The sequence below is a fragment of the Sinohyriopsis cumingii genome, chromosome 6, assembly GCF_028554795.1.
Source record: "Sinohyriopsis cumingii isolate HCF-2022 chromosome 6, ASM2855479v2, whole genome shotgun sequence".
Lineage (NCBI taxonomy): Eukaryota > Metazoa > Mollusca > Bivalvia > Unionida > Unionidae > Sinohyriopsis > Sinohyriopsis cumingii.
In genome coordinates, this window is record NC_142966.1 from 15,849,023 (window position 1) to 15,862,068 (window position 13,046).

At 33.9% G+C, this 13,046-nt stretch overlaps 1 protein-coding gene across 1 annotated transcript in view; it reads right to left on the reverse strand.

The window, feature by feature from the left end:
• LOC149796419 (uncharacterized) overlaps positions 1-13,046 on the reverse strand; it is a 35,565-nt gene that overhangs the window by 20,385 nt on the left and 2,134 nt on the right. The window contains exon 2 of the mRNA XM_089960490.1: positions 1,240-1,467. Within this exon, the coding sequence (XP_089816616.1) occupies positions 1,240-1,467 (228 nt within the window). The remainder of the gene's footprint in view (positions 1-1,239; positions 1,468-13,046) is intronic.

A 13,046-nucleotide genomic window follows, 5' to 3' on the forward strand; every position in this document is an offset into this window, starting at 1 on the left:
TACAAATGTGTGTTTTAATGTGCACAACATGGCTATTACATGTTACAAATGTGTTTTAATGTGCACAACATGGCTATTACATGTTACAAATGTGTTTTAATGTGCACAACATGGCTATTACATGTTATAAATGTGTTTTAATGTGCACAACATGGATATTACATGTTACAAATGTGTGTTTTAATGTGCACAATATAGCTATTACATGTTACAAATGTGTTTAAATGTGTGCAACATGGCTATTACATGTTACAAATGTGTGTTTTAATGTGCACAATATGGCTATTACATGTTACAAATGTGTTTAAATGTGTGCAACATGGATATTACATGTTATAAATGTGTGTTTTAATGTGCACAACATGGCTATTACATGTTATAAATGTGTGTTTCTATGTGCACAGCATGGCTATTACATGTGTTTTTATGTGGAGAAGACAATAAATATGTGCTACCTTATTGCCTTAGCTTTGCATAGAAAGTAAGCATTGGGTAATATATTTGATGGAGAAACCTCTCATGTTAAATAAAGTAAGTTAGTTAAATTGTCGAAGATTGATTAAAAGTTGACATTTCAAACTTTAGTGATGGAATACTGTGCAGAACTTACAAAACTGATTTGTAAAATTCTGCTAAATACTCTAAAATACAGTACTGTTTTATCATATAATAAAAATAAAATCTTAATTGTAAATCAAATGTTACATATATCTGTTGACAATAGGTGGCTGAAGTTGTTGAAAATATTTAAGAACATTACTCAAAATTTAGGACATAATTTCTGGAGTATTGAGTTTAGCAATCTAAATATTTTTACACATGTATCCAAGCATAGAACATTAAATCCAAAAAATAAAATATTTATAAAGCTGAAACTACATTGTGACTTTAAATACATGAATAGCTATTTTGCATTTGCACAATCAAATATAAAATCCAAATTACTGCCATAAGTATCTGAATGTAATCAGTACCCTCTAGTCTCTCGTTTACATGGGAAATATTTTTGTGGGGTTTTAGCATATTTTTTTTATATACAAAAGTGATTAATATGTCAAGCAGTTTCAGTAAAAGCAGCAAGATACTAGCAAAGAACCTTGGGAATACACACTAAAAGACAACACAAACTCATTATATTTATGAAATGGACACTTCTCATTATGCCTGGGCTTCTTTAGCATAACGATGCATCAAAAGCAAATGAGAAACTAATCTCATATAAATCTTAATCAAACTCACCTGAGTATAATATACTGCCAGGTTTTGCTGAACCATTAGTACTTGTAGTTATAGCAGCAGGTGTTGAGCTGAAACATGTCTGACCTGTCCTAAGCAGTGGTTTGAAGATAGCTGTGATAGATGTGCTGACTAAAGATGAAGCATCAAATTTTGGGAGTCTTCCACTAACTGCTGTCTTTGCTGCTGACAGGTGAAATGAACCTGTCGTATGTCCTGCCACAATCACTACTGAGAAAAAAATTGAAGAAACATTTACAAAACATGCTTCTGCTAGTACACCTACAAATAAAGTAAAAATGTGTATCTTTGGGATGGATATTTTCATTACTAACTGGTTAAAGGCACATGGACTCTGACATTTTCTATTCAATGCAAATCTGGATCTAACCTACTTTGTTCAAGTGTAAGCTGTACTGGGTGATGACAAGACATCACATTATGGTATTGGAAAGAGTGATGTAGGGTAAGGAAGTTGCACATTCTTGCTCCCTTCTGTTTAATTATGGAGACAATGCATATTTTAATAATTCTGAAATTTTCATGACAATAAATAAAGACCCATTGCCAGTAATTACTGACCATGTTCTGTGCACACACCAGCAGGCTCAAGTGGTACCGATAGTGCTGTTATCTTTGGTGCCTTAGGGTGACTGTGGACTAATAAAATTGGACTGGGAGGCTGTACTTTGTTGTCTCCTGAACTATTGAGAAAGCAGTAGGATGTGGATGGGTTCCATTACTGACAGCTTCAGCATGATAATCAACCTTACACACCTTTAAGGTCACTGCTACTGAAGCAAAATTCCCTGACTAAAGGCATGTGTTCCCTGACCAAACAATTTATATGATATACAGATACACATATCCCACTTGGAACATATAAAACAAAGGAACTGATCATATTTTGCAAATCAGATGCCTATGCTTGATGATAAGGCATCTAGGGGTAGGTACTATATTGAAAATCATATTGCAATAGAGTGCAATACTGAATAAATGTCACAGTGATATAGTGATTTAAAAAGGAACAGCAGATAGTACTTATTTTGTTGAAATTAAATACTTAAGTTTTCAAACACTAATAAAGTAATTAAAATGATTGTTAACACAAACAAAAGATCTGGAAATAAAACTCATTCAAGGTTGCTTTGATCATAAGCCACATGTCAAACATAGCTTAAGCCAAAGAATTTTGGTTAAGTTATCTTCAAGAACCCAAAGTCAGCAATCAAACAGACACAACTCTTCTAATGATATTAAACTAACATCTAACAAGTTTACATCTAATAAACCACATAGATCCAGTTCTGCCAGTATGTTATGTGATGACATATTTTGGTCTGTGCAGTTTGCATTTGGAGCTTATTTGTATGGGAGTATACTTTTAGATCATGGGTCTTGTTTCTATCATGCCAGGGTACAATTATAAATGTTCAAAAAGTTTTGTTATGTCCTTAATATTGTCATTGTACATGCATGATAAATATACAAAAATAGTGAATTGCAGGGTTCTTTTAACAAGTGTTTCGTTTTGTTTTAACTTTTTACAAGTCACATACTGAGTACAGTAGAACCTATCTAGACACCCTGCCAAATAAGTCATGCTCTCAACACTATAATTGACCAGTCTGTGTACTGAGAATTTGATCTTTAAAGGCAGGTGTCTCTCGTAGCAGTGGTCTTTTGGGGCAGGATTTTATTTGTACTAGTATTTTGAGATATTAAATGTCATGAGACCAGTTCAAGTTATGTTGAATTTATTGCATTTCACTCAGAACATCTGATTTTTTAAACATGGGCAATTTCTTTTTAAATTTAAGAACATGATACTTTTTTTGAGTGGTAGAATATCATTATAATAATGGTCAATATTTTTTCTATCAAGGGAGAATGCTGATTGAAATATTCAGACACTTAAAGCTGTGTTAATTCCATTGCAATTTTGCATCCTCTGCCTTTTTGGTTACAAGTAAAGTAACAGCATTCCACAGGTATGTGTGTGTGTGTGTCCGTGTGATTTGGATTTTTTATGTAGCTTTAACAATTTTTAGTCATATCGCTATGATGTCTGCAGTGTGGCAGTGGCAGTTTATAGTGATGTCTGGCACTGGGACATCATGCTGCAGACATGTAGAATGATGTCCCACCCAGTCACATTATCCTGACATTGGGCCGACCAGTCCTAACACTATCCTCTTAATGCTGAGCACCAAGCAAGGCAGCTGATTGTACCATTTTTATAAGTCGTTGGTATAATTAGGCCAGAGATCAAACCCACGACCTCCCGCATCCGAGGCTGGTGCTTTAAGCACTAGGCCACCGGAGCAGTCAGCACACAGGTAAATATCATATTTCATTTACTTGCAACTGTTTATCCTCGGGTATGCCTTTAACATTAATGAGGACACATTTGTCAAGGCTGACCATCTGTACTGTTTTCAGATATTAATATAGAAATCTTGAAATACATCATTATTAAACTTATCATTTCTTTCAATATCAGCATATTCTTATTAAGTTTTAGTTAAACTGTTCATAACCCAGAGGAGTGTATGCAATGACTTTTCATTCCTTATCTGGCCAGTTACTAACATATCTTAGCACAAGATTGTTAATAATTCTTCTTTAAAACTATCAGGAAGATTGCTACGAAATTTTACATTTGTCCCAAGATTTAGTTGGTCTTAATTGAAAATGGTGTCTCTCAGACATCCATTGGGGTCACCATGACACCAGTCTTCAGACTCTTTATGCTACAATGCCCAAATGGATGGTAGTATTCACAAAGGGCTTTCAGTAAAAGACTTCTTACAATATCTAGCTGATTCTAAAAGATGTTGCTCATCAGACACCCATTATCTTGAACGTCTTATTGCAAGTTCTGATTGGCTAGTCATATCGACATGGGTTTTTCACTGAGACTACTATTGATGTATAATGCTTTTCTGACATGTAATATGGCTGCCATAGTGGTCATCTTGAAAATCTTATCGCTGCTTCTCCTGAATGGATTGTTATATCAACATGTGATTTTCAATAAAACATTTCTTCTTCGAATATGTTCCTCGAAGATATTGTCGACACGATCAGTTGACAGCACTTAATACTCTTACAAACAAAAAAATATTCTGTAGGTTTAGCATTGTCCAGTAGCATTACAACAGTAGTATTATGACAATAGCACTGGCCAATAGCATTATGACAATAGTATTGTCCAATAGCATCATGACAATAGCATTGTCCAATAACATTATGACAATAGCATTCCAACAATAAAATTGTACAATAGCAATACAGAAATAGAATTGTCCAATAGCATTGTCCAATTATATTATGACAATAGCATTGTCCAATAGCATTATGGCAATAGCATAACAACAATAGCATTACGACAGTAGCATTATAACAATAGCATTACGACAAGAGTATTACAACAATAGAATTGTCCAATAGCATTATGGCAATAGCATTACAACAATAGCATTGTCCAGTAGCATTACAACACACATACTAATATGTACCAACACTCACATCATCACAGCCAGACAAATATTAATGAAAAATCCATAAGACTTGAATATTTTCTTAATTAGACGCAGTATTTGCTGCTTTCAATAGTTCAATGAGTAGTGGGGTGGTTGTTGTGTTGAAGATAATGCAAGTGTTATTTATGTTCATTTTTGTACACCTTTCTGTCTGGATTGTACTATTGTTCATATCAAACTGTATCATAATCTGCTAAGCGGCTCTTGAGCTATAATGTTGGTTACAAGCAGCATCCCATCTGAACATATGAATTAAATTGTCGAGAGCCATTACTCATCTAAGATCAAGTTGATGGGACAAACACATAAAATTCACAACTTGCTCTGTACACAAAAAAGGTATAAAATTCCATCATAACAAGCTGTGTTAGTCACGACGATAAGCTGGAGCAAAAATCTGATACTGATTGAGAAAGGGCAATAACTGTCACAACTGTACTAGAAATAACAAAAGATTTAAAACTAACATCTTCATTTAATAGGCAAGTCAAGTACCATATGTCAACCAATTTTGTGTATGGGCCATAATGCTATGCTGGTTACAAGTAACATCCCATGTGAAGAGATATCAAATAAATTGTCAAGGACCATAACTCAATTCAAAAAGGAGCTGAAAAAAAAGGAACATCTTTATGTTATGAGACAATGCACACATAAAATTTCATTTGAATATGTTGAATGGTTCCTGAGCTAAGCTGGTTACAAAGATGCTGTAGAGAAGACTCAATATCAATTGAAAAAAGATAATAAATATGTTAGACTAGGACCACAAAAAAAATATCTCTCAACGGCAAATCTGCATGCAATAGGCAATTCACCTATCATATGTCATCCATTTATCTGTAAAGTTTACACAGATAAGTAACATCCCAAGAAGTGAATTGTCATGGGCCATAACTATTTAGCATGGGGGTGAAAAGACAAAGCAGTTAAAGGGCACATCTTGGGCTACTATACAATGTACACATTAAACTGCATCTGAATATGTTCAATGGAGATATAATACTGATGTAAAAATGGCAATAACTCCATCAAATTTTAACCCCAAAAAGATGAAACCTTTAAAGACACATCTACATGTTGAAAGTATGTCAGCAACCAAATTTTATCTAATTGTGTTTAGGCTTGGACACCTACGCTAATCATAAGAAGTGTGAACAGACAGAAAAGGTGATTATTATATGCTCATTTTTTTCTCTGTTAAATTACATCGTCAGAATCATGCAGTATTTTATGATACTGAACACCTTTATACTGCACAAAATGTGTGCCTAAATAGAGTATAGAGTATTAGGAACTACTTTGTAAAAAAGCCATAAACACTCGTGTAGTAGAAGCTTTAGGTTTTGGTTGATAAAATTTGTACATGAAGCAAACAATCTGTTTCATCCATTTGATAGTAAGATGATAAAGTAAATATGGCCGAGTTCGCCGTGTCAGAAATGAAACTTTCAAAACAAGCACACGAATGAATATAATAACTGCAATGTCAACAACAAATATGAAAGACAGTAATTGAAAATACCATTCTGATCACTGAAATGGTAATTTAGGTGAAATATTCATAACTTTTTGCAAATAGAATCGTTCAGATTATGACCAGTGCTCTCTAGGGTCTATAAAAATATTGCATAGAAAAGCATACTGAGGACAAGGGCAATTGCATATCTATCAAAGACGTACCATTTTACAAGTCAGTCAAAACACTAGATTCAAGAAAAATATGCATCTAAAAGTTTTGGTAGAGCCCAAAAGCCAATGAGACAAAACGATGAAAAAGTCTTATTTCTGCTGGCTAAATGGATTGTCACACAACAGCTGCTTTGCAATTTTTCGCATTTAACTATTTTGATACAAAATGTTAGGCTAGTAATAGAAGAGAAACAATGAATGTCATAGCTGGGGTCCATACAACAGCGAGATGCAAGTGACAGGGCATAAACATGTCTTCATTAGCTGATAATAAGAATGGTAATAAATATTCTTACATTTACGCATCCTGAATTTTCTCAAAATGTACTTTCTGCAATTCTGAATGATATGTCCTGCAAAACCTGATATACATTGAACCTGTACTGGAATTTCAACTACTGACTGAGCTGAATTGACCCAATAAATCTATTCCATCATAATCAAAAGAGCAGAATTGAGTACTCTAAATTTTAATTTTAAGTAGACCAAAACGAGATCTTTTTTTACAACTAATGTTGAGCACGTGACGAAATTCAAAGGTCACTGGTCAATGCTATGTGAGCAATAATATCATTACTGTGTATTGAAGAATGTACAGTTGTGTATTTATTTTGAAACCAAGCATAAATTTAATTACTTTGTTTCTTGTAGTGTATTTCTTTATTATTATGTCTTAGGTAGGAAAACAAAATGAGTATAAAATAAAAAGGATGCTAGATTCGTATGGGAAAATATGAATTCATTTTTTTTACTAATACTTCACTCCCATAGGTCGTGCAGTATTAACAAGAAAAATCTTGTTCATGTTTTCCCATAAAAATGCAGTAACCTGTAACTACTACAGTGCTCCTGCCATCTCTATGTGTTGAACAAAAAATGCATCATGAGGTTTAGGATATGCAAGCAAGTGAACTCGAGTTCCCAAGGGACTAACACTCTACTGGCTGAACAGAATTTCCAGGAAATGAAGATAAGACCATCTCTTCTATTTAAATGCTGATTGCTGAAAGTATCTCTTCTGTTCTTCAGCATTAAGATTTTAAAACTTACTGCTATGCTGTGGTAGCCATATTGGTTGTCAAATAGGAACTATTTTCATTTAGGACCAACAAGACATCATTAGAATTTAAATGAAAACCTAATACTGATATGGCCATAGATGATATTGTCAAGATGACCACCATGGCATCCATACTGAGATCCATATGGCATCATTTTCATTTAGAAACAACCAGACAGAGCATGAACTCTCCTGATGAATGCCACATATAAAAATGACTTCCTGTTTCAGATTAATAATAACAAGATTTTCAGGATGGCTGCAGTATCACCCATAATTGGACTTCTGATAAAAACAATTTCCATTAGGACTAAACAGACATAATAAGAAGTCTTTAAGTGAAAGCCCCATGCTGATATATGATTTTCCCTTCAGAAGAAGTAGAAATAATGATTTTCAAGATGTCTGCTATAGTAGCCAAATTGGACATGCACGCAACACAAATGTTCATTTGGAACCAATGTCATATAAAGAAGAGCTAAGTACAACAAATCATACTATACCATAGTATTCCTGAACATACTGCAATACATACCATGGTTTAGTTTAATTATATTAGGGACCACCAATTTAATTTTTGATGGAGCCTGAGATTTTTAAAAACAATTTGCAGCTCTCAAGCAGCTGGAAAAGTCTCTTGATCAGGTTTATAGCAAAATAACACTATCCTACATGTATATCCATTATATTATTTGGAAAAAAATATTATATTGAGATAAAATAAAATAAAATAACTCCACTCAAAAGATAATCGCAGCCTGAAAATTAAGTGACCAGTAACTTACAGTAGATGAATTTCCTACATGTATGTTAACTGTTTTCTATGTAATCATCTAAAACTATAAAGTATATTGATGACACCATGTAAAAGACAGTGTGCTGACATTAGAGAGCTTGTTCAAAAGAATTGGAAATGTTGACATTAAAGTCTACAATTTACAGATCACACTATAAATGACACCCTGCCAAAGACGTTGTGCTGATATTAGAGAGCTTGTTGATGGAAACAGGATCTGCTGAAATTGAAGCCTACAGTTTACTAGCTACACTATAATAGGCAGGGAAACTCTGAGTGGTATGCCAATACAAAGGCAAAAAATGCCAGTAAACATAAAATACACAAGTTCAACAAACAAGAAAATATTTTGTGGACAAAAGGGGTGTAAAAATTAAACAGAGAATGACTGCACTCCTGAAATTTTTGGGATGATTCTCAGTCCTATAAAGGAATACACGTACATGTCCTTAACCCCTTAACATATACTAGTCAATAACTATAATAACTAAACACAAATTACATTTCTTTCTCCTTTTTTTAAAATCAGATATTTTTTTTAAAGCTGGATCTGGCCCAAATATCTTTCATAACATCCTATTCAAGCTATCATGCTGGCATACAAGACAAATGTCAAACATGTGATTAAAGGTTCAGAAATATAACTGTATTTGTAATATTCAATTTTAATGTGTGACAAATACAACCATTTTGTTGAAAATAATGACTTTTGAATAATGTTGTCATTACAAATGAAAACATTATTCATCATTAAATTCCTAGCAAGATTAATTGAGAATTTCTGACCTCCTTACAGACAGAAAGTACAGAAGTACAAATGCAATGAAAAGGTATGGTTGAACATACCGCTGGAAATATAGTGGTGAACCGGTAGTTCAGCAAACCGCTAATAAGAAGTCTTCTGTTGAAAATATTACTTTCTATTCAGGAAGAGTAGTAGTAATCAAAAGTTGTCAAGATGGATGCTATTGCGGTCAGATTGGTACCATTTTCATCAAGGACCAACTTTTACTGAAAACCCCATGCTGATATGACCATCCATTCAGGAGAGGTAAATGGTAACTGTGGGTCCAAACTGGATGTTTGGTACCATTTTCATTTAGGACCAACTAAACAATTGGCTGAATGTGTGTAAAGTTTAATGTCAATAATAATAACAAATTTCTGCTGATGTAAAACAGATGATGGACAACAGACCATTCTATAAACTCATATGGTCTATGATCAGTAAAGCTAAAAACAGTGAGCTCTGATATTCACTACATTAAAAACATAACAAATATTTTCCAATATGCATACAACCATTAAATAAACTGTAGTTAAGATACTTGACATATAAAAAAGAAAGAGTCATCCATCAACATATCCAACCATCATCAATTTATAATGAGTAATAAAGTTTACTAATTTCAAAGGTGACTCTTATGCCAAAATGCTTTCTGTGAAATTTCTCCCATGCAGTTTCCAAGAGGTTACTTATTAGAGTCTCTGTTAGTAGCAATGGTGGCCATCTCTAACAGCTGAGCACCATTATTTTATAACTTTATGTAGCTCTCAATGCCAGGTTGCATTCTGTCCAATTCTGTTGAACAGCTCTTGTGATGAAATTGTTTAAAAATGTTCTACTTTTAGTAATGGAGTGACATCCCCTAAACAAGTTTAAAAGCCATTTATGCCAGAATGTTTTCTGTAAAATCATGTACAAACTGGCCAAGCGGTTTTTAACAATAAGTGGATAACAACTGTTACTGGATGATGAATGGGAGATAAAGCACAATTGACCAGATCAAAAGCTTACTTGGCCTTATGACAAGGTGAGCTAAATATAAACTATGTAAGGATACAGAGACTAATAATCAATACATTTCTACAAGTGATTAGTCGGCCCGACTATGAGAAATTTTCTACATGAAGGGCATCTTGAGTTTCAATACGGTTTTCTATACTGTTCTTTTTGCATGGTTAGCTACTGCACTAATAAGTTTCTTTTCTCCTATCACTCTGTCTTTCATCTTCTTCTAGAATATTTAAGTATATGAATAATAATAATAATAATTCTCTATTTAATGCAGGAGGAGTGCCATTACATTAGTTGAACAGCATTAGACTCATAAAGGATTGTGGGTTCAATACCCATCCATGCCTGCCTTGATGTGCCCTTGGGATAGACAAGTAGCTCTCATTTCCCTGGTATGACATAACCAGAGGTCTCAAAAATACTTAATCATGCGTATTTTGGATGCCATTTTTTTTATCTGGGATGCAGAAAACCACTTAGGAGGGAGTCCTCTGTATACATGTAATAGGTGGGCTGCAAAATTCAAAGACTTGCCAGTCCTGCTTCCTTCAGCCACCTGCTTAGTGTGAAAATGAGTTGATCAGTTAGCTGTGCTGATATTTACAATGACAGAATTCAATGGCTCTAAGACCTCTTAATGTACATGTTGCCATTATAAGAGTACATCAAAAGAACATGGCGCAATAACTGGGTAGCAAGTTCAAAGACTGTGACTGGTGGCAGGATGGGAAAATGTGCTGATATTTACAATGACAAAATTCAGTGGCTGAAAGACCCACCTGATGTACATGTTGCCATTGTACGAGTACATCAAAAGAACATGATGCAATAGCTGGGCGGCAAGTTCAAAGGCTTTGACTGAAAGCTGGGTGAGAAAATATACTGATATTTACAGTGACTGATTTCTGAAGCAGAAGGACCCAGAGATGTACATGTGGTCATTTATAAGAGTAAATCAAATAAACAACTTTACCTTTCATAATTGAGTTCATTTCCGAGTGTAGTGGAATAAGCAGTGTACATGACCTCAGAATCGAGACATATTGTGACTTAGACAAAATGACATTCACAAATTTGGATAGTATTGTTGAGTTAAATGGCAAACTGACAAAGACTGTAATGAGATTCAGAAGAGAGCTGCAGTTGCTAGAACTGAAAGTTCAGATGGGACAGTAGCCAAGTGTAAGAAAAGTGTGTGATGCCTAGCTTAGTGCTTGGAATAAGACCTTTCTTGGATTGACAAAATTCAGTCTCACTCTGATGGACAAACAAGAGCTACGTCAATGTTATAAAGAATGTAGAAATTAAACTCAATCGCAACCATAATTCTTCTAATTTGCCTAGTTTTCTGGGAAGGGGCTGAAACTTTTGCTGGTGGGACTCCTATTTTTACCAAAATGGGAATCATGGTCTCCAATTAGATGTCACTGGGAAAAAGCACTAAAATATTTGTTCGATCTGCCAGTGTGAAAATAACTGTAACATATCAGAACCTTGGCAAGCAAAGATGAAGTGAACCTGTTGGGGGAAATAATGGTGGACATCGCTGTGTCTGGGAAGTACCACTCTATTAGATTGTTTACGGAAACATTTCAGCAAATATATTAAGGAAAGTATTCAACTCATAAAAAGCAACGTCTAAATATTATGTTATTCAAGATTTAGTATAAAAATGCAATTATGTGTATTGAAAAACTGAGAAATGCTGTGAGGTCAAAGTTGTTTTCACTCATTTTTTGTGAAAATACAGAAAAAAGCAGCAAAGCAAATACTATTTAACCAATGTCTCATGTTACTAAACATAAGTAGACAAATAATAAAACCATAAATCTGCAATCTTATCAATCTGTTGTAAGGAAGCTAGAATGTGCATGGTTACATTAAGAAAGCGCTCCCTCTTTCTAAAAATAAATGTTGGCTGTTTCAATTCGGCTGGAAAGAAGGTTTTGGTTCATTCATATACTAGCTGTAACGCTTCAGTGTGTTATCTATGAATAATAATGGTCATGTTTTATTGGCAACAAAGAAATTGAAACATACAAAATGGTATGAAGACGTGTGCATTTGCTCTCTTGTACATGTTAAAGTGGTTGTTTCAAACAAGTTTGCAAATTTTTTGCAATTGCCATTTTATAGTGAACTGTCATAAAGTTATAACAAAAAATTCTTGTTTAAGGGTAGTTGATTAAGCATTTTTACTAAATGGCAATTACAATACTGTAATCTAGTTACACCTATCAGTTAAAATACATTACAATGTATAGCTTCTAGTGTTTTTAAGTCATGTGGCCAAAATACACTGCATATGAGGATAACTTTTTTATGAGTACAAAGTGTGTTAACTTTATAATATACATACAACTCAGAAAGTTACAACTTGAAAAAATAATATTGTTTAAAACAAAATGTTAAATGCAGATATGCAAACTGAGAAACTGAGGGTATAATTTAAATATGAGAATGATAACACACATGTACATGTACAATATATATATAGCGTATCTTGCCTTACTTCCACTTCTCCCTGTTTAACTCTCACTTCTCCCATTTCTATCCATGCGAAACATTCTCTGACCACTGCATTTGGGTGCACGTGTCAGTTATTCATCATCACGACCTCAAGGTACATCAAATCAACTTACCTGGCATCAGATCGTTGGAACAGTTATGCCTATAATAATTAATGTTGGATAAATAATTTGACAATATATACATTTCAAGCATTTTGCACCCAAATGAATATACTGGTGTCAGAATGCAAGACTGGTGGCTAAACAGTCTTACAAAAAAAAGAACTGTTTCATACATTTTTGGTATAAACCTAACTGACTGTACTTAACAACTATTTTCCCTCAAGGTCCTCTATTATAACCTGATACAATGAATACTAATCGACAGCAATGATATTCTGATGCA